The 23,103-nt window shown below is 39.4% G+C and overlaps 1 protein-coding gene across 4 annotated transcripts in view; it reads right to left on the minus strand.

Annotated features, from left to right (window-relative positions):
• PROM1 (prominin 1) overlaps nucleotides 1-23,103 on the minus strand; it is a 59,023-nt gene that overhangs the window by 29,589 nt on the left and 6,331 nt on the right. For 2 of the 4 annotated variants that reach the window (XM_059817699.1, XM_059817698.1), the window contains exons 2-5: nucleotides 12,549-12,607; nucleotides 9,383-9,409; nucleotides 7,658-7,863; nucleotides 1,201-1,321 (exon numbers count right to left, since the gene is read on the minus strand). In XM_059817699.1, the coding sequence (XP_059673682.1) occupies nucleotides 1,201-1,321; nucleotides 7,658-7,863; nucleotides 9,383-9,409; nucleotides 12,549-12,607 (413 nt within the window). The remainder of the gene's footprint in view (nucleotides 1-1,200; nucleotides 1,322-7,657; nucleotides 7,864-9,382; nucleotides 9,410-12,548; nucleotides 12,608-23,103) is intronic. The other 2 variants (XM_059817700.1, XM_059817697.1) reach the window with 1 other exon arrangement.

Raw genomic sequence — 23,103 nt, forward strand, 5'->3', positions numbered from 1 at the left:
TTTTTTTTCTATTAAGATAATTACTTCTACATAACAGATTCTTCTACTCCAACATTTCCTGTTGTCGGCACTCAGCGTGCTGCTAAGGGGAGTCTAGTGGTTTCTGATACAACTGGATTATGTCTTTCTGTGCCCTGAGCCAGCTCCAGACTGACGAAAGGCACTCTGTTTCAAGAGAGACTGTTGGCATGCCCTCTGCTTCCTGCCATATACCTCCATCACCAGACTGTCAGCACCATGCGCAAATAAATTAACTGTATAGGGAACAATTCCAGATATGGAAACATTTAATGGCATCCCCCAGATGTCTCCTGTTCTCATACAGTCTTGTCAGCTGAAAAGGTTATGGGAGCCCAGAGTTACTGTGACTGGGACGCTACCACACTCATGGATCCCACATAATTGCGTGAATTCCACCTATATCTAATTTATCAGTCACGTGCAAGTAAAACAGATTAATTTAATTAATTAATTTTAGTGAAAGCCAAGATAATAGGACTGTAGGACTTTTTTTCCTCCTAATCCATAAAGAATTGAAATTTGTACATGGGAAAGATTACAAGTCTTCCTTACTAGCATTTCTTTTTTTCTTTCAATGCAAAAAAGATACAGAGGACTGCTTTTGGGACTTTAAGGCAAGTTTGGACGTAGAAAGAAGAGAATCCTTCCTGTTCAGTATGGCACAGTATGACACTGGTTTAAAGACAAAACAGCAAAAATACTTTTGGAAAAGAAGTTATTGTAGCTCACTCCCAGACCACATACAAGTAAGTTCAAAATACAAGGAAACACGAAAGAACAACAAGGAATCCCAGTTTTCATGTAGAATCTTTTTTTTTTTTTCATATGTATTCCTTTTAAAACCATATTTTTTTCCAAATGATTCACCTTCTGCTAGTGAGCTATACTAGTTCTGTAGGAGGAAGAGGGTCTACAAGTATCATTGCAGCATACTCCAGGAGTACAGCTCAAAAGTTGCTCAAACAATGCTAATCCATCAGAATAACTCCCAAACATTTACTGCTACACGAAAATGTCTTACCCTGCATCATTTATTCTACTTCATGAGACTGACACACGAAAAAATAAACAAAATACTGCAGGTATGATTTACACCAAATAGAAAGTCACAATTATTTTCTGCAAGACTACTTTTTTATACCTCTTCCCTCCCATCCCCATAAACAAAAAATTCTTTACCGCTGGAGTGTCGTTAAGGAAAATTTTCAGATCCTTAAAATTACTGTTAATCAGTTTCTTTGCTCCACGGACTTGGTTAGTTAAATGCTGGTTGGCAGCATATGCACAGAGCACTCCAACACTAGAAAAAATACAGATAAAAGATACTTCTTTATCACTGTAAATGCCCATTCTGACAAAAAACAGAACAAAAAAATACAGCAAAAAAGTCAACATTATCAAAACAAAGGTCTCCATAAAGTCACACACTCTCTTTGTCTTACTACAAGTTCTCACGTGCACCATGGGACGGAGTAGAGGAATTAGCCATAAGGGCCCATATTGTACTACTAATTCAAAAAAAGAAGGGAAAAAGCGATGTTAACCCAAAGCCTTCAGAGTTATTAACGTACAGCTACCTATCCATTTGCTTTGATACTCTCAGAAAATGTGTATAGCCTAGGTAAATTGTACAAGACTTAGAAATGTTAGGCTTTTTTACAAGTATCACTAACCTTGACACAGCTACAAGCAAATGCTCATAAAATAACGGTAAAAAAAATTTACATTTGAAAACTTCCGGAACATTTACTCAGAATGGCCCATTTTATTTACATAATTGCATAGATCTTTTAAAAGCACAAGAATAGTCCCTATTAATGCTAAAATAATATATAAGCACTTCCTGATAGTAAAACAAAAGGTGGAAAGTGAGCTAGACTTTCAGTCAGCACAGCTGCTGATTATTTTCTATTTGATCATTCCCCACTGTAAAATTCTAATTACAGCATGGCAGATCTGCACAAACAGTAAGTAAAAAGGCAATTAAAAGTCTCACGAGGCTTCAAAAGCTCTCTCATGATCCTTAGTTTTTTGTTTAGTTTATGTGTAAAATAGACTTCAACAGAAGGATGACTTTTTGTTTTTAAACACCTCACATTCACAACAGCTAACCTTTCAGACAAGCACCAGAAAAATCAAGGGTAACCACCGGAGTGGTAATAGCCTCAAAAGCAGGCTGACTACAAACCCACTTGATGGGTTAAGCACTAAATTTCCAGAGATTTAACCGGTAGCACAGATCCACTCAACACAGGCATGACACACCCCCAAAGGGCAAACACTGCCTAGAGACTGCAGTCAGGTGCATTACAGGGAATTCCTGGATGGCACATTTTTTCGGTCTCTTATTTTGCATTGTAGTACAACAGCTCAATACTAGAGAGGCAGCACCCTGGAAGGTCATTACGGACATCCAAACGACAGGAGAAGGGAGTCACTAACGCAAATGGTACTGCACCTCCCAGACTGTCAAACTTCCTGAGTTGGGGTGTCAAGACAACCTAAATACTAATATTTTTAAATAAGACTTAGAGAAAACCCATACCAGGCTCCCTACTGGGCAAAATATATATGGTAAGTATAATTCTTGCTCCAAAGAATGTATGTTCAAAAGGAAGCCATAATACAGCCACATAAACGAGAAATGAGGTGGTGGAGAGCAAATGGGTACCTAGAATAACATGATTTTCATATCCTGGCAAGACAGGAGAAAACAGCCTGATGATGCTCATCTCATCTTATCAGTGATCCAAAACCAAACCTTCATCTTTATTTCACTTTTCCTATTTTAGCTTTCCCAAACAAGGTAAAGGCTTGTTCTCCTGGTAAAACTGATCTCAAGTACAAGAATTTTTGCTGCTCTGACAAAAATTCTGATTTCAGAGCATGATACAGGGAGAGATAGCAAGACTATATGCCACTGGTACTGGTCTATTAGGATTGCTTCACTAACATTTTTCTCAATGTCCAAAAAGATTCAGAACAGGATGACACAGTTTGGTATAAAGAGGTTGTTTCTCTACCCAAAATTTCACAGCTATGTCTTCAAAACTGGCTATAAACTACCTTCCCAGAAGTCCCTAATGAATGAAGGGACACTAACACTTACCTTACTACTTGTTTAACTAACAGCAAATCCTATATAGTTTTAGTTCCACTATGAACAACACTTAAGCAGCCATTATCATCAGCTATCACCCATGGAATGAGAACTCAGAATGCATAAAATGCCAAGAAACTGAGTAACTTTCAACATAAGCAGAAATAAGCTGTTTCATTTTGGACACATGGAATATATTATTTCTCCTCACTCTACAGTGATGGTAATTGTTTTTAAAACTTTTTTTTTTAAAAATCAGAAGGCAAACTATCTCAAGCTATCAGGAAAAGTAAACATTTCTATATCACTCTGAGGTTCAAAGTTTAGAACAACATCCTTGTTCTTTGAGCAGCCAGCATTTTTATGTCCTTTCAACATTACGCTCACAGATCAGAAAGGTCAATTGGAAGCTAACAAAACAGTACTTTGTGAGACTTGAGCATGATCACTTTTCTCTTCAGTCTCCTAAATGGAAGGAGTGGGAGGAAACAAGATAGCAGAGATGCTTTAAGCAGGCAAGGCACTCGTAACAATTGTGAGTACATTCTGAATGTAACTAAACAAATACACAACATGAGAGGAAAAATCTATTTATTATATAACTGCGCCTTGAGTCAACATTCAATAACCAGCTACAAGGAGAGAGGCAAAAAGCAGGAATAAAAAGGACAAGATTAAAGAATTGTTTAAACAGTCTCTTCAGGAGTCAGATATTCCACACCCAATTTTTTGCCAGGTTTCACAGACTGATATAAATGTTACTAATCCAGTTGCAGGGGGGGGACCCAAGCTTTTCCTTCAACTGTGCTTGCAAAAAATTTCAAGTCACAGAACAGAAACCTGAACAGATTTACATACTGGGGAAATGCCACCTTCCTCACTACTAGCTAATGAATTTAAGAAAATAATGAGCTAGAAGTTTCTGTACCAACTTTTTCACCAATTCTTTCAGATAATGTTGATTCCCAGGTTCTGAACAACATGCATTACCAATCTCGCAAAGCCAAGAGGCTTTTTATGAAACCTGCAAGAGGTACCTGCCAAGATGCCAAGTATCATTCCCGTCCTTCAGACTTGGCTTTCCCTAGCTTCATACACAATAACTTAAGTTCTTTCTTGAAGTTGTGGATAACACAAGCTCTCTTGAAAGGACAGAAAACTGACTATGTATTTTTCTATCTAATAGCTGGGACACTTTCTATCACCAGTATTACATTTGGTATTGCAATGTATGCTTTCTTAAAAATCAAATGTCCCTTTCTTGTCTTTACAATGTAGAGGAATTAATGAAATTACATTTCTTTCCCAGAGAAAATGTGTATTTGCTTAAGCTTGCAGATGACTAGGAAATAAAATCAAATAGCAGCTCTCTGTCCTTAAACTCTCAGTCAACCTTTGAAGAAGCACATAATTGCTTTAATGATAAATTTGGAGTATCAAACCTACTCAGCTACCTATTCGACAGCTTATTTCTACATCCTGTGCTCTTTAGCAATATAATCCTACTTTGTATGGCAACATTCTTGTCTGAAACCTGTGAATTACCAAAAAACACTACATCTACACCTGACTCAATCTACCAGAAAGATATATATCAAACACCAAATGCATCTGCTGGAAATGACACACTTAAGGTGTATTCATTTTAAGATAAACAACTGTGTACGTAATCACAAGACTTCTGATTTGCTTCTTATACATCTCCTTGAGGAAAGCATACTTCCCACATACGCCTCGCCTTCAGAGAGCACATCTAGGTAGAACTTTTCTTTAAATAATAAGAAAAAAATCTGTCATCTTTGTGTTTCCTTTACATACTATTCCAGTAAACTTAGTATTAAAACCTCATCCTAATTATCAGAGCACTGTATCAGTGGAAAAGTGAGAAGAAATAATGTTCCTCACAAGTAAAATCTACGAGCAGAAATCTTCTAAAATTTACATTTCCAGCATATATACGTCAGTGTGAACTTGCATGCTGTCACATAGAAAAGCCATCCCCACATTAGAGTTTCCAACAGTTGTTGCCTATACACACACAATCTACTGCAAGCTCCGTGTTTGGCATCTTTCCCCTACTAATACTCTCTACCATGCATTTGACTTGTCTTTCCCAGCCAAGAAAAGACAGCTTGGACCGTCTTTCCGTACCAAGGACTGAAAAAATTAAGGAAAAAAAAAAGAAGAAAAAAAAAGGCTTATGTTTCCTGCTCTTCAATGTTCTGATCCATTGACTGAGAAAATCCCAGAACAGCTGGCACTGTAAGAGAGATGGAGAGCAGACACAGAACATAGACGGTATATCCCGAAGAAGTCCATCCCTTAGAAATCCTTCCCGTTCCCTCCAGCAGCAGCTGTCTGCACTTACGTTCCACCGGAGAGTCTTTAAAGCAAAGCTCCACTGGCAGAGATGCGAGTTCAGGGTACTCTGCTGGATACATGCCTTGCTAAATACATTTTCTGAAGTGGCACAACACTTGGTGAAGGAGTCTACGGCATTCCAGTCACCTGGCAGGGGTGAGACATACTCCCAAAGGAGGCCCAATGCTGCATGAACTTTTAACTATACCCAAACAATCACACCTTAGTGATTTCATGGCACATCCTGATGTAACCCTGTATTACAGGAGATCATTCAAGTTTTTGTTCTTTTGGCTCTGTCTGCAAGTAGGCATAAGCATTTTACTTGCACAGGACTAAACTCTTTCAATTATTGTCACAGCTTATGTATGCAGCTGTGGCACAGTCCAACCACAGATACGTGGTTTTGGGAAGAACAACTACAGGTAAGTCTTCCACCTAAGCTGAAATTGCATGGTAACTTGGGGGAAAAGTAGAGAATAAATCCACAAGGAGACTTAGTCTGAGTACAGTATAAGAAATAGAGAAACAGTTCTAAATAAATCTCAGTTTTTCTCCAGTTTTTTTGTTGGGACAATGGCTACCAACAAGACTGTCCTTTTGTGTTTCAGAATAGCAGTAAGCAAGCTGACATGGGCTTAAATAGATCCAGGCATGGTATCTTCTCTTCCCTTGTGAAAGACAATCCAGGAAGGGCAGCAGAATCCTGCTTTGTATGGAGGCCTACTGGAGACCCGACCACTCACTCAGGCAGGGATCAGTAATATTAGCCCTGTAAAGTCCTATCTTGCCTTGCACAGCACTCACAGCATTAGAGACTTAGCCAAGGAGTCATATGAGATTATCTCCGCATGTGGAAACCTGCGGACAGAGCTCAGGCCAACCCCTCCCTTAGGGTATGCACCTGATACTCCAGATGTCTTACACAAAAGGGAAAAAAAAAAAGAAAGGATGAGTTAAAAGAGGCAGTTTCCCTAGTCCTGGAAAGCATGTTACTAGGGATCACTGATCTCCCAGTCACGACCTGGGAAGAAGCATTTTCCAATGCTGGGTATGCTTAATACCACAAGAATAGCCGGCTGCAAATGGACAAGTTAAAGAGATCGACAAGGGGGACAATCTCTTAATTTCCCTGCTGACAGGCAACATTACTCAGCCATTATAACCAAAACGTAGTGTCCTCCAACACAGCATCCTGCAACGTGGTGTAAAGATAGCTGGCAAGCTCTGCCAACTACCTTCAGTTTTGGCATGCTGAGAGGTAATTTAATAACTTACTTTCTTTGAGGCACCATTGTACTATGAAGAACTTTTGTCCTGTCATCATGGCAGGGATCCACCTATCGCCTACAATACCATTCGGCTTTCTGGTCTTCAGAATACTTAAGTGCCATATTTGTTAGTGATGCCTGGGAGAAAAAAGCATGTTCCCATACCCAGTATCAGCGTGGTCTACATTTGAGCATAGGCAAGGTCTCAATTTGTCATGACAAACAGTAGTAAAAAGGAAATAAAAAACGTGAAACCAAACAATGTATTTTGAAAGCATTTACAGGGAAAAGAAAAACCTGGATTGTAATCCCTCATCACCCATTACACACACAGCAGAGAATAGGAGTGTGCTCCTAACACTAATACCGCAAAAATGCCTCCAAACTCCACGATTTTACAGTGAGTGTATGCATGGTTTAAACAACTCAGTGCCCAAAAGAAAACCCACTATTTTGAACTAGTGAGAAAATCTGGAGGACAGCAAATACTGAAAGAGGTCACATAATTGCTTTTCTCACCACTACTACACTATCAAGAACAAAGCAGCATGTTGTACCTCGAGTTCCCTATGGGATGGTAATTGAACATAGGACCCAGTATCTTATGTTCATAAGTTTAACATAAAATTCTGCAATTGACATTTTGAGACTGGCAAAAACTTCATTTGCCAAATTCAAGCTTAATTTTTGTTTCACACCTACATTCCTCTCAAGTGAGTACATGAGACCTGTGGATAGCAATAGTAGCAGCATTTTTATAATGCAGTCACATTTTCTTTAATAAGGAATAATATTAGTCTAATAAAATAATTTCTGCACCTGTAGGCTAATACAGTAACATTATTTGTCATATGCAAAATTAGTGCTATATCAAGCTTCATATTGTTCTCTTTATTACACTTGCCTTATTATTAAAGAAGCAACAAAAAGAAATGTTGCAAAACAGCTCCTCTGACAGTCAGCATTTTTCTTCTGTCTTTGATGCATTTCCCCACCACAGTTGTCACAGCAACGACACATACAGAAGCAAAGTCCCACAAGAGGCAGTAACAAAATAAATAGCAATCCCAAGGCTGCGGAGACTATAAAACCGATTTCATAGTAGATGGCCTGTAATTCAGACAAAAATAGTGGTAATAGCAGATATCACACAAGTAACTGCAATCAATATAGAGCAAATAATTAAAAAATCGTACTACAGACTAAACCATCTACTAAGTTACCGAGGTTATGGGCTTGGTGTATTTTGTCAATAATTGACAACTTTTCTAACAAAAAGAGACATAACATTGTAGATACTGATAGCTAATAATTATTTAGCTAGAATATTAGCTAGGTAAACTACAGGAGTGAGTGCTACGAGAGAAGTATGCTCACAAGAAACAAATGTGAATCGGTGCAACTGAAATAGATTTTTTGATTTGATTTCCCGGACCACAAATCTGTTTCCAAAAAGGCTCCACAAACATCAGCAATGCTGACTAGATCAACATTTCATCTAGGAGGGGGGAGGGAGGCTTAGCTTGTTCTCCTTTTTAATCAGTTATGAGTGTAAAGATTCATATGAACTGCAAAGGGAAGTACTTCACTGAATGATCGATTGCAATGGCAGAGATTTCTCCAAACTGCTGAAGTAAAAACCGCTTAGGGACTGGAAAACACGGAGGAGTGGATTTTCAGCTCTCTCAGGTAAAGATATTTATTCAGCTGCCAAACAGCAAAGCAGCAGCAACTAAAAGGACGCTTTCAAAAGCTGGAAGGAGTGAAAGGGAATGATGCAATGCAATACCCTAACTAGCTTTTACGCTGGAAGCAGTGCAAGTACCCCAGGACCAAGAAGCTGGGCCAAGCAGCCCTGGCACAGCCCCATGCAAGGCGACATGGCTTCCAGGGGACGAGCTGCAAGCTGGCCATGGTGTTTCCCTCTGCTGTGAACACAAGCCAACACATCCAGAACCAGATCGGGCAGGTGCCCGCACACAGAGGTAGACAGCACGGTGTGGGCATGCCCCAGTGGTCTTTCTTCCCTAATAAATCTTTTTTCTCCTTTCCTTTCCCAATTTTAGGAGAACTAATTCTCACACTAGTACTTTGAGTCCTCTTCTGTTTTACTAATCCGCCAGCACAAGGGCAACTTGGCAGTAAAAGGATGAAATTGAGGCTGTGTATTGTCCTGCAAAATACGTTACAATTTCTCACAAGCTATCAATCATGCTCCAGTTCCAGCTTTGCTGATGCCCTTCCTTACAATCCCTAATTACCAACTGATCCAAATACAGCAACCATCATCATTAGCAGAGTTGCAAATTTCTGACCTAATTACCAATTCTAGGATGAAACCTATTTTTTTTATTATTATTATTAACTGCTAGTTAAAAGCTGTTAACCCTTCTGCAGAAGACAAACTAGATGCTTGGAAGAAGAACTTGGCTAGTTTTTGCAAAAGAATTACCATTTTCTAGTTAGCTGAACACTTCAGAAATTATTGGATAACAAATTTTAAAATAGGTTAGATGGAAAAACACATTTTAAATAACACTGAAAATAGTTATGGATGTTTTAATAGAAGTAGTACATATAGACACGGTTAGTTTCTTTTCAAAGCTGTACATCTACCATAAGACGTTACCTGAAGAGTCAGGACAACATTTTCTGGCTGTGGAAGTCAAAACAAATGGAGAATGTGTATAACACACAGGCAGCATGCACAAAAACAAATCACGAGAATAATGAATAATTAACCATGACTAAAACAATTAACAACACAGAAACAATAATAAAAAGCCACTGAAATAAAATAATGCATAGAAGCACCATTAAATAATCATGGAAAAATCATTTACAAAGAAATACAGAGCAGATAATTTCTGGTTTCCTTGGTAAGTGAAAGGAGTCTAGCATTTGTCCAACAAATATTTCCATCTTAAAACAACAACAGACCAGTTATTTCTACACTGAGCATCTGTTTCATATAATTCCCAACACATCTCACAGAATACAAGGCCAGAGATTGCATTACTTTGTGGTTTAGCGATTTCTTCATGAATTCCACCTGTCATAACTGACCTATGATATTCCTAACCTTTTCTTTTCAACACTTACTTAATTTTGGCATAAAAGCACCAGTTTCAGTAGCAGTTTTGGGACCTTAACACATTAGACAGAAAATTCACCCTCGCTTTTAACTAGTTATGTAGAGGTTTATTTTAAATTATTCAAAAGTAAAAAAGAAAAGGCATTCAAGAAAGACTGAAGAAGTCTATTTATAAGGTTCTTAAGTGATTTCTTATCTGTAATTTCAGAAAAACACTGAAAACTAAATATTCAATGACAGGAATTTCAGAAGAACACAATTTCCCCTTTGTTTCCACAATGGAAATAGTATTTCTTGTATTTTTTCCCCTTCACCTCTGTATGACAAGTTCACAGCTGATAATGCTTTCCCCTTTCTCATAAGCAGAAGGGAAAAGGGAAACAGACGAACTAAAGACAGCAAGGCCCCTCAACCCAAAGTCCAATGTGTGAGAATCAGAAATGTTCTCAAGTTTTAGGAAATTTTTTTCAGCATCACACACATCTTTATGAAACGTCTGCTGTACAATATGCTTAAAGTGTTAAAAATCATATTTGGAACTATAATTTTAATGGGAGGAAATCAAATGCTTAGCCTCCCTTAAAAATCTGTACCAAGTACGATTTTGAACATTTTAAGCAAGCACGTCTCCCAGCAGAAGTAAAGCAATGGGAGCAGCAGCAAGCTGGCTCCCCCTGAGCAGGCACAGCAGCTGCTGAGCTGTCCTGGCAGATTGCTGTTCCTGACAGGGCACAGGGAGACATTGATGGTATGAGTCCAACCGGGAACACAAGGACATGCAACACAGAAGTAGGAAGGACCTCCTGGGTCACTAACACATTCCACAAATAGGTTAAAAAAAAAAGATACAGAGGAACAACAGCAGAAATTTAACAGGATAAATATCAGAACCAGATATCCTGTTCTTGCTACTGAAGGGCTGTTCCTCATGCTTGGTGAACTAGTGAGTCTTCTTACATGGATGTACACATGGCCCATTTCTGCCCCTCTGCTTCTGTGATAGCACCATCTTTTGCCCAAATTGCAGGGTTTTTTTCTTCCCGGTGTTTCCTCTCCATATAGCTTTATTAGGAGTAATCACCCCCCTTACCAATTATTTTGCTAAGCTAAGCAAACTTTTCCAGTCTCCTCTGAAGACCTGTGTGTTTCCCAGATCATCCTAATACGCACTTTCTGAACCAATCCTACTCAGAGTTCATTCTCCCTGAATTTGAGTGATCAAAACCACAGGCAACATTTCTAACTACTTACCCACACCCTTCAGGGACCTTCACACTTCCCTCTCCCCACTGGAAATTCCTGCAGGGGCACATCTACAGCCATGCTGGCCTCTTCACAGCTACCTCTCATTGATGTTTCTATCTTCTGAGGGACGTGCCTTGATAGATTTTCCTTTTCCAAATTTGTTTTAAAGTTTTGCATTGTATTCAGGTCAAAATTAGGACCTATAAATGGCCTGTATCTGTTGTTTTTCCCTAAGCACACCTAATATTGTATTTTCCACCCTATAATCACCCAGTATTTTAACAAGTGTCTCCACTACGCAGGATTACAAGTGTCATTAATCTCCAATTTCTCATGACTTACGTAGTAGTTATTGAACACTATACTCGCACTCGTGTATAACACCTCTGGTCTAATGGTTTTGTCTAAAGACTCTGCCAGCCAAGTCCACCCTATGTTCCTCCCTGGGTGTGCAGGCACAATCTGTGATGCACCACTCTTACAGAGCCCCACCAAACAAGCATATAGGATTGGCAAGAGTCGTTTGATGCAGCATAACGACAATACCCACACGCTCAGATGTCATGCAGAGGTTATCAAACTACTGGAGCAATAGGTTCATTGTCAGGAAGACATGGAAGCACATCTTCCCCCTTCAAATCCCAAGATCATTCAGGTCATCCTGATTCAAGGCAATAGCACAGTGCCTGTATGCCAAGTTCCATACTCATCTTTCTGGCAGGTATACCATACTGCAGGGACAACAAGCAAGCAGCTCACACAAAGTAACATGTCCGTTGTGTGGGCCTGGTTAAGGTTCGTATTGCAGGCACTCAACCTGTAACATTGCTTCAAAGATGGGGTACTGTCCTTGAGAACAGTCTAAAATCAGATCCACGCTACGTTCTATCTTCTCTTGCTACCAAGTACCCTATGAATTTCAGCTGTTACAGGATAATCACAAACCTAAATAGAGAATGGAAAATATCCTTGATGTGATTAGCACGCTATGTAAACTAAAATATACTTTATATGTAGGCTATGGAAACTTCGTTTTACAAAGGCATCAGAACTAGCATATAAATTCAGCTTTTTGAGGACAATAGCTGAAGCTAACATTAGAGCTGAGCAGTAATGGTTCTCTCTAAGCATTTTTAAATAAAAGCAGTATTTTTCAACGCAAAGAGCCTTCAATCTTTGTGCAACAGACACCACAATCACATTACAGCTGGAATTTGTAAGTGAGCCTTAACTATGCATAGCTTCTCTACAGTGGCTTATGAAATTTTCTTTGTAGTATTTTTTTAAAGGTTTCGGTCCAAAATTTTGTATGAAACCAGCATAGACATCATTCACAAATTTCATTCTTGCATCCTGTTGTTATAGCTTTAAAATACTATTTCCTATTTTAGGAACAAAACTGAATTTCAAAGTCATTGTTTTCATTAGTTTATGCAGATATACGTAGACAATTTACCTTTTGATAATCGCCCTGTGTATTTCCAAACTTCTGCTGTGCTAGTTTTCTGATGAGATCTGAAAATAAGCAAGAATATTCCAGAGTTTTAAACAACATAAATAATAAAAACAGGGGAAGAGGATGATAGGAATTCTACTGTTTAGGTAGGCAAAATGAAATTAAGAACCAACATTGACAGGATAGGCAAGAACATAAGTGTTTCCATAAATCTGTCTAGTAACAACATTTTTAACCAACTGTGTATTTTATGAGCTCACAGGAAGATACCCAGGTTATCAATTAACGAATTCCTGCTGAAATACAGTGAAGGTTTTTCCCGAGGTCATCCTCTGTACCACAGCATCATTATTAAAAGTGAATCCCAAACTTATCAATTACTTAGACAGAGTTCAGGTATCAGCTTTGCTTCGTGTTTATGACAAGTACATACATACATATATATACACACACATACACGGAATTAGATAATGTGCAAAACAAGCATGTTAACGATGACTTCTTGACTGAATGGCACAAGAAAGAAGGCCCTTATTCTTGCCAACATTATCCCAATCTTTTTTTCTTTTTTTCCTGTCTCTGGACCAACAGACTTTGCATGAGAGTATGCAACACTGCCAAAACAAATCAGAAAGCCTAACACATGCCAACTTACTGTGTGTGCAGCTCCATCTAACACACTCTTTTCTAACTTATTCACAATATAGACAAAATACAGCAACCACCAAAAAAAAAGGAAGTATGAATTTAACACAAATAGTGCCACTTAACATTATAAATATCATTTCACCACACTAGTTTCTTCCAGTAAACGCTAGCAGCTGCAATGAACAGATCCCCTTTTTGGGACATCACCAGCCTACCCTTACTGAGGTTTTGTGAACCCTGCGGGAACTATACTGGGAACTGTGGCTCCTGGCCATTTCTGTGACATCTTGCACTTGAAGAGGGGCACTCCTAGCTCTGCAGACCCTGTGCCTCAGAGGCGCATCAGCAGGTATGCTTCATGCTAGGTTGTGTAAAAGCAGCAGCGTTTGGATGTTTGGGAGAAATGACTGACTGAACTTTTAGTCTCCTCTCATGAAGGGGAAATGCATTAGGAAGGAGCACACCACACCTCAAGGAGGAGCACTCTGCCCCACACGTTCATATAGAGCTGCACCTCATGGCACTATTGCCCCATTGTTAGTCTCCCCGTAGGCAACTGAACATACTTGAGAAAAACCTCCAGTAAGTTACCTATCCTGTGGACCAGCAAAAGGCCTGTAGGTTCAAAACTGACAGTTCACCTCCCAGAAAATCCAAGCCCTCTCAGAATTTATTGTAGCACTCGTGAAATATGTTCAGTGAGTTCACAGGGGCTGTGCTCTCACACCTCTCTAATCCTGCATGTGGCTTCGGAAAACAAACCCCTAAGCTAACAGCACCCATAGTCCTCCCTCCCCAACACCCTGCAGAGATAGCATGGACTTGACTGATCTGCAGGCTGAAGAGATCCTGAAACGTTCCTCGCAAAAAATTGTGCCCAGGGAAGGAAAACACACAACAGCGAGGCAACAACTGCTGTTTCAAGGAAGGTACTGCCTGCAAGGACACTGCAGCCAGCAAGACTGCCAATTAAAAAATAAAAAAAATAATCTGTTAACATATCACAGGAGTGTCAAGCTGCAAATCATCCACAGACAGGAAGTATCTTCTAAAATGCAGAAAGAGAGCTAGCAGTAGATGATCAGGATGCTCTACAGTGAAGCAACCTCATTTTAGAAAGACCACGCATATGGCAGAAGATAAGGCTGAATCCCACAGTAACAGAAGTAAACTCAAAACATACATAGAATAAGCACCCAAGAAGAACAAGAGTCACAATTCCTACAAATCCTTTCAAGCTCTGCACCTTGAGAGTCAGGAGACTGCTGAAGGAAAGGGCACACACCACTGTATGAGCAACACACAACTGATCCACCACTACAGCTCTGAGACATCTTGTACACTGGGATCAGCAGAGTCCTCCCTGTATCGAGCCCATCCCCAGGCAGCATCCATTTTCTGAGGGAGTTTCAGCAGCAAGGAGGCATTGAGCCAAGTGAGGCAGAACTGTGCGAACCCCAAAAACATAATTCACACTAGTGTTAAGCACCTTTTTCTTCTTCAGAGGCAACGTTTCTTTCTTCTTGTTTATATCTATATACCTACCAAGTAAGTAAATTTAAGAAACATTGGTACATAAAATACATAATGCAATGAATTTTCTCTACAGCTAGATGCCTTTTAGCGAGCAGGAGAAGAAAAGGGCTAAAATAACCTTCTTGTTTACTTACTTATTCAACCATTTAGCATTGTGTGACAACACACCTCAGAACGGTCGCTGAAGAGAAATTTCTACTAACTTCAATCAGAATGCGATGGGAAGGAAGAAGAAGGAATAGCTTCTGTGAACGTCAGTGGCATGAAGCAGCACAGACCACCTGCGTGCGGGTGGTCAAACACGGGAGCCCGACTGCCCAGGACCCTGTGGCATCACCCTCCTTGCTGCTGCTCTGAAGCCAAGCAGGAGTGTCCCCAGCAACCTGCCCTCACTTTCAGGCTGGTCCTAGCTCAGAGGTTCATCTTGCTTTGGAAAAGGGTTGGACCCGATAACCTCTGGAGGTCTCTTCTGATCTAAATTATTCCAAAGTTATCCTATAATCATGCTGTCTTTTTATTATTTATTGGAGAAGTGCCAGAAGTGCCAGAAAGTATATAAGAAAGCTAAATTTTATTATTGACAAAACCTTTCTTTGATACATTTCCTACTGTCAGGAATCAGTACAAGATAAAATTTTAAAAGCATTAGCCTTTCCTGTTAAATAAAATTTGAAAGTTTTTACCCATTCTTCCAGCTGAGTCTCTGTCCCCATCATAAATTAAAATGAAAATTAAACAAAAAATATTTTACATCAAGTTTTACATACATCTATACACACATATATATTTATGGACATCTGTATGCATATGTAGAACTACTCAAGAGAAACAGAGGACAATTGAGGCTGAAAGTCTCACAGATCGCCCAGTCCAACCCCCAGCTCAGTGCAGAGTCACCCACTGTAGGTTACTCAGGGACATGTCCAGTCAGGTTTTGAGTATCTCCAAGGAGAACATCCAATACTTAAAAAAAACAAAACAAAAAAACCCCCAACACTGCTCTAATTACTTGCTCACAATTTTCCTGATTCACAGTTTTTATTTAAACTGTTTCCATAATTTATAGCCTGCCGGTCAAAAAAAAAAGAAAAAAAGACAGAAATCAGCCTGAATTCACTATGACAAACTGATGCAGAAAACAGCATTTTCAACGTGCTTTTGAAATTTAGAGGTTCTAAAACCTGTTCAGAAACTAAACCATCTTTAGGTTTATAATAAATAAGAAAGCCTGAAAAGAGGTACAAAAAGTTCCCACGTGGATTAAGTTAAATAGTGAGAATAATACAGGTTTCATACATAGCACAATAGCCAGTATTACACAGCCCATTTCTTCCCTTAATTTTCCAGAATGTAAGATCTCCCTGCTGAATAAAGATTTACTACTTATATTAACTTTGCAATGATTTTTCAGAAGTAATGTGAAGCTTCAGGCTGTTTTTCTCACCAGACAGCACATAGTAATTGACCAGTCTTTGCCATGAATTTACTATTTCAATAGCCTTCAGTATCAACTGAATGAGACATACTTCCAATTAATTAATTTCAAATGAAATGTGGAAGTCATATTCCCATAAAAAGATAATTTTGGCTATAACTGAATGTGAGATTACCTGCAGTCACTCACCCACACATCTGTAAGCACAAACTTGCCTCAGTGGTTTTGCAGAATCAAGAATCTCCCTATTAGGTTTTACGCACATCTATAGCAATCACAGTTACTACTGCAGCGCTTAAGGGTTAAGCAGTGGAACATACCATGCCAGGTACTTGTGTAAACACAAGCATCATGTTTTCAGGTATGGCTACATGGCTCACTGTAACACAGTGAAGAGACACCTCAGCTCACATTTAATTCAGTCTGTGATTTTGGTTTGCTTTTCTTTCCTCCCTAGCTAGAATATCTCATCTCTAGCATTCAGATAAGTTTTTATTTAAAATTGAACTAAGGTAACTCCACACCACACTCTTCTGCATTATTGGTAGAGCATCATCTTCAGGCTGAGTCCTGTTTCAAATATAAAAGTACTAGGAAGGTGTGATAAAAAGCAGTGTCCTCTATTTTCAAATTAATGGGATTACTTCTGAAATCTCAGCTTGACCAGCTGCACACATTGTTTCACAGGACCAGTAACCTCAGGCTTTAGCACAGAACACATTTTATCACTGGGGTTAAAGAGATTTACCTTGTGAGGCTCATTTACACAGCTAATTGCATTACTGCTTCACTCTGTCTCCTTCCTGTTCTCATCACACAAGCGAAATGCCATCTGCCCTAGTAAATCTAACTAGCCAGATGAACTGTTAATTTACCAATACAATTTGTGATGAAATATTAAGCACCCCTGAGAAGCCCCGGTTAAGAAAACATAATCACCAACTCCTGCATTGCATGTGTATTGTCTACATACACTCAATATCTCATTACCCAGACAAGAAAATGAGGTTAGTGCTAGGCTTACTTCTTAGAACTGCTCTACAGAAAGGGATAGCAAAAATAATAGAGATTTTAAAATAAGCTGTCTGGCTATTAAGTCCCAACATAAATTAGTCACAAATTCTTCTGCCAAGAAAGCTTTTCAAATCTAGGTGACACGAAAACAGCTGGAGTAAAACTTTTGGGAACACTATGCTTCATCTTCACTCAAACAATTTCATTGAGCCCGTTCAGTTATAGTGCAACTCCAGCATTAATGAAATTATGCCAGAAATTAATTTATGTTTTTATGCATAATACAACATATTAGGCTTCTATTCTGAAAAGGACTTCAAGCAAACCAATAAGAACCATGACGAAAGCATTCACGTTGCACTGAATGGAGATTTTTCAGAACAACAGGGGAGAATTACATAGATAATACACATGATAAATTAGTAACTGCTTTAATGCTATCTCATTCTAATGCATACCATTATTTCATCCCATTCCCCTTCATCTATAATAGAGTCAATGGACTACACACACACTGAACAGTTCAGCATCTCTCTGAATATGAGTCGGTTTGACCACTTTTAGTGTCATAAATAAGTAGCAAAAATTAGTCTGAAATTAATGAATTAAAATCACTTCAAGCTTAGTTTTCTTCCTCTCTAATTATGACTCAGACTAATTAATAACTCTTGCAAGTCCAAGAAAACCAGGAAAGCTATATTAGCCTTTCAGACTTATCATCAGAGAAAAATCTTTCAGGTATCTTATAGCAAGTTTTACTGCATGTTCACTTTATCGACATTTTGAAATACTTGCTTTGACTTGAGTAGGTCTTTGCTTGCTTCCCTGAAGTTAGAAAGCCTCTAGCCATTAGCCTTTACCACGGTCAGATTCAGCTCCTGCTGAAGAAGTCTCCTTCAGCAGGTAACCCAGGGTCCTCCCTTTTACTGCCACATAACTACCTAACAGCCCTGCTCACTCTCACTGGCCCTAATTGCACACTTGGCTCTGGTTTCACTGCAGAGTGAGGTGGAAGCTCAGTAATGTTGATGGCTGAAGAATCCACCATGCATGTTGATGCAGAGAGGGTCCCACCGCATTGCCCACCCCATGCAGTCTGTCCTCCGTCTGCAGAGCAAGAAGAAAACTCGCTCTGTAGGCCAAGTGGGAAGTCTCAGAGGTGAGGAGATCTTCCCCCTTCCCACGCAGTAAGAGACCACTTTAGTTAACAGATGAGAGTCTAATCCATGCATTCACTCAGATAGTCTAGACTGTTCCTTTCCAACTCCAGATTCAGAAGGTTCACTCCCCTCCCTCTTCCCAATGTCTCCCTCAGACAGACTTGGGCCATAACCCTTGTCCCCAACTAAGAAAACACCCAGCTTTCTCAGATAAATTGTCCCCACAACTTTTAGGCAAGCCATCTCTCTATATAATTCCCAGTTGTTTTATCTGAGTTACTGGGAACATGAGGCTGGTTTGGCTTTCACCCGCCTGCTCCTCGCAAGAGGCTATTCTGACCTTCTTCCCTTCAAGCACAACTTCTGAGTGACACTAACCTTCCGATGCTTCTGAAGCCAACAAAGCCACCTACTTACACTACAGAGATGGTGAAAGGAAATTCTCTGTTCAATCACCTGTATTAAAGAAATAATGTGTAAAAACTATAACCTTAAACCATCAGCCATGCCTTTGGACAAGAAAAAAAGGCAAGTAAGAAAGGAACCTTGCTGCTGTACCTCACCACTGACATGCAAAATGAAGCCCTAGAACCTGTTATTCTACAACGGCTGGAAGAACTTGTTTGAACGGAGGTAAAAAACAACAAATACATACTAAATTGCTTAAGTATTTTAACTTGTCATCTCCTCTGCTACAGCAATCTGCCTTTTCACCCTCTTCTGCCTTCAATATGCTGTTTCCTCTCATCAACGCGATCATCATCCATCCCCATTCTCTTGACCCTGCATTCTTTAATTACATGTTGATCAAAAGCAAGAGAAATACACTTATCCTACAGTACTCTGGCTCGGTCTCAAAATCCAGCAACACACAGTATGACACAAGCAGAAACATAGTAAACACCTTTTTAAGGTCTCAGCAGATTTGTGAAGCACATACTGCTTTGCTCATAGTTTTAAGGACAAGCTACTAGACCACCTAGAAATGAGTCTTAGCTTATGCTGAATGCAGTGAGGGCAATGTGAGAGGGGGTAGAGCTGCAATGTGAAGTAGGTAATGAAGAGATGAACAGCTATGAGCAGGATTGAAACTGTAGAAGTGGTCTAAATAGGGTGAGCTTTAACCAGAGCGCAGGTAGGACTAAGCACGGTGCAACTGCTAAAGATGAGGAATTGCAGGGCAGCAACAGCTGCTGAAGGAACCAGGACATGAAATTAAGGAGATCCCCCCTTTGCACCGTTCCCGACAGAAAATACCATTGATCCACTGAAGAAGTTATACAGCAGTGGATCAGATAATAGTAACAGTCAATGAACTTCATTCATGCATACAAAAAGTTTCCAATTTCCCAAAAATATAGATGAAACAATGGAAGTTTTATAAATTTAACTTCCTCAAGGTTGCTATTAGTCAGGAAGACCAACCATGTAATTTAAGTCTTCCACAGAAAATCCTCACACCTTACAGCTGCCCCAAACTTGAGTTTATACCTTTAGTGCAGTCACATTTTCTGGTAAGGCACATTCTGCTTTCCATCAACATGCACAAACAATGTAAAAAAGCCTGGTAAGGAAAAGGCTTAAAGAAAAAAAGAAATTGCCACAATATTGACTGTTACAGGACACACAGAATGAAAGATTTCTCCTTTGAAAATAACCTTTGCAGGGACTTTCTAGTTGTTCTTTGCTACAAAGAAAGCTCTGTTCTTGCTGAAGTTTTGGAAAAAGAACAAAAAGGGAGAAGCCTTTAGAAAAATCTTTGCTTAGGAGGCTGCAATAAATGTGCATCTATCACACAGACACAAAGTCAAGTAGAAAGCTTTGAAGAAGCATTCCACATAGAAACTGCATTCTCTCATTTTCTGAAGGCAACAAAACTTCTGTAGCACACTGTTTGTGCCACGGCAGCTATTTTTTGCTACTCAGTTTGCTTGCAGTAGCTACCTAAAGTTCTCTCTAGGCCACCATCTGGTAATGATTTACAACAGATTACAGGCAAAGATTGGTGCACTGTATATGCTTCTCTGTTTTAGTAGACTGCAGAGACTGAGCAACTTCTTGATAGTGTGGGTTGTGTAGATATATTGGACTTGTAACTTGGATCAAAGTAGTAAATATTTAGACTGTATGAACAACAGCAATTTTCCTCCTCCTTTCTCTCCTCAGAAATTGCTGTAAACTGAGGAAAGCACAGAAAATCCTCTCTTATACTGCATAACTTGAATTATTGGAAATATGAACACAGATAATTAGCAATGACACGCTAGAGCCCTGCTGGTACCAGCTTTTAATTACCTCAGTGCTGGTGTTCTGGCAGCTTCACTAGATTCCTCAGAATTCCCTCCCTCTGTTTTCCCATTTCTGCAAGGGCCACAATTTTCCACGTATGTTCGAAAACTGGCACGCATATTGGTTCAAAGTACTACAGAGATCACTACTTCATTCAAAAATCAAAGCAAAAGTAAAGGTTGCTACTCCGAAGAAAGTTAATTAGGTCTCAAGTTTCTATTTTTCTTGTACAGGTACATTCCAGGCATTTTCCAGCTGAGTTAAACAGCCAAGGCAATACTTCCTAGTAGTAAGAATATTCGCATTCACAACTGTAATCCCTGTTTAAAGTTCACAAAAAATAATTTGGTATATTTTCAGATAAAAGAAAAATATTGACTATGTTACAATGCAATACAGGTCATAATTTAATCACAGAGCTGTTTTTAGAGGAGAAGAAATATATCTGCATATTGCAAAAAGGCGTCCAAGCAGGTTTGTGGGGTTTTTTTTGTAACTAGTAGGCTTACGCTAAGATGTATACACTGATAGATTAGTCAGCTTAAACTACAATAGCTGACATTCATGGCAGCTGTTTTCCCTTCTAACAAGAACATAGCTCACTTGAGGAAAAGACGTATACTCAAAAGCTTTAATACCAATATGGAAAGATTTAATACTGTTAAAAGGATGACAAAACCCACTAAAATTAACACTTATACATTTGTTTTGCTCCAGCAACTTCTGATTTGTGCATATTCACTTAGAAAAAAGAATCACTTGCATTAAGATCTAAAAGTTACACAATGCATCTTGAGAAACAAAAAAAAAACAGTGAGAAAGGGAGAGGAAAAAATTCTAATTCTCATAATTTTCAATGTAATTAAATTTGGAATATGAGGACTGTGTAAAGAAGATTTGTTGCAAAGATCTATCAAATTCTTATTACATTGGCTGACATCATTCAAGAAAAAGCTGTCATTGAACAAGACCTAGGAGTTTGTTGCTCCGTAAATGACAATCTAAGCAAATTGTCAGAAAATGAGAGGGCTAGGCTAATGTTATCTAATTATGATGGTCTATAACAAAGAAAAGAGAAAGTCAGATGACTGCTTTTCCAATAACAGGCAGTATCCGTACAGTATCTCACATGATTAACTCAAAATGCTCCATAAGAGCCAAGATGATGAAGGAATTGAGAGGTCCCTTAGAGGCTTGTGAAAACATTATTCCACTAAGTTCTGTGACATCACCCCTCTCTCTCCCCGTCAGTTCCGTGAACTGCAAGTTAGAAAAGAGAATGAGGTTCAACACTATGTGGATAGATAAGCTTGTAAAAATTAAATGGAGGGGGAGGATGGACAGCAGAGTAGTTGCCATTGTGAAGCTAGGAAAATCATGGAGCCTCAGCAGAGTGCCCTGAAAACCCTGTCTGCAGTCACAGGTAATTTTCAAAGAGGTTCACACACAGTACACGTTACCAGAGAATGTGGCTGATCCAAAACCTATTCCATCCCACTTGTCACCATACAAGACGCTGCAGGTAAACTCTGGAAGTCTCAAATAAGCTTTCATGTTTTCAGTTGTTTAGATTTCATGTTAACAGAGGAAGGAACTGCCTTCTTGACATGGCGTACTCTGACTGTGATCGTGCATTAGCATCAGAAAGGCAAAACTTAGGCTTTGACGGTGTTGATGCTCAAGTTGCTTATCTCTTCGCTATGAGATACTAAATGTGATAGGTAATCTTTTAGAGAAGTTAAGAAAAATGAATGCACACAGAGCTTAATTCAGTGTTCTACCACAATTGCTAGTACACAGACACCACGCTACATTCAAAATATCTAATGTTACCACCCCCACCCTCAACACACACACCACACAGTAGTACTGATTATCTAGATACATGCATTTTAGGACATGGTACCTTTGCTTTTTTCCTTAAAACTACACAAACCCTATCAATGAAGTTTCTTTACCTAGAATGATAAACAAACAACAAGGTCACCTTCTGTCACAATACCATCCTGTACCTCCCACCCTTCCCTTCTTTGTAGTCAGCATCCCTGGATTTAGCTGCACCCAGAACTCTTCCCCTGCACACAGAGGCAGGGAACGCTGCTGATCAGCTTTCTGGTTACACCTTGTGTCACCCATTAATGTCCATAGGCAAACAGAACAGGGTCAGGACAGTTTCAAGCACTGGCCTGGCATTGCCCTTGCTGTAACTATTAGCAGGTTTCCTGAGCCAGCTCAGTACCTTGCCCAGAAAATGCCCAGCCCACTTGCCATGAAACGTTCCAGACAGACAGAAAGGACGTAGCTGTCTAATTTGGAAGGGGTGGAAGGTAGTTTAGGTTTGGGAAATAGGAGCTGAGTCTCAATACCACACAACTGTAGGCCGATTTTATTTCTCATTATAATCTAGCCTCCAAGATGTACTACTGCTTGAGGTGCCCTCCAGCCTGTTACCACAGCCATCTGTGGTAGTGCC

This window comes from Gavia stellata, chromosome 5, assembly GCF_030936135.1.
Source record: "Gavia stellata isolate bGavSte3 chromosome 5, bGavSte3.hap2, whole genome shotgun sequence".
Taxonomy (NCBI): domain Eukaryota; kingdom Metazoa; phylum Chordata; class Aves; order Gaviiformes; family Gaviidae; genus Gavia; species Gavia stellata.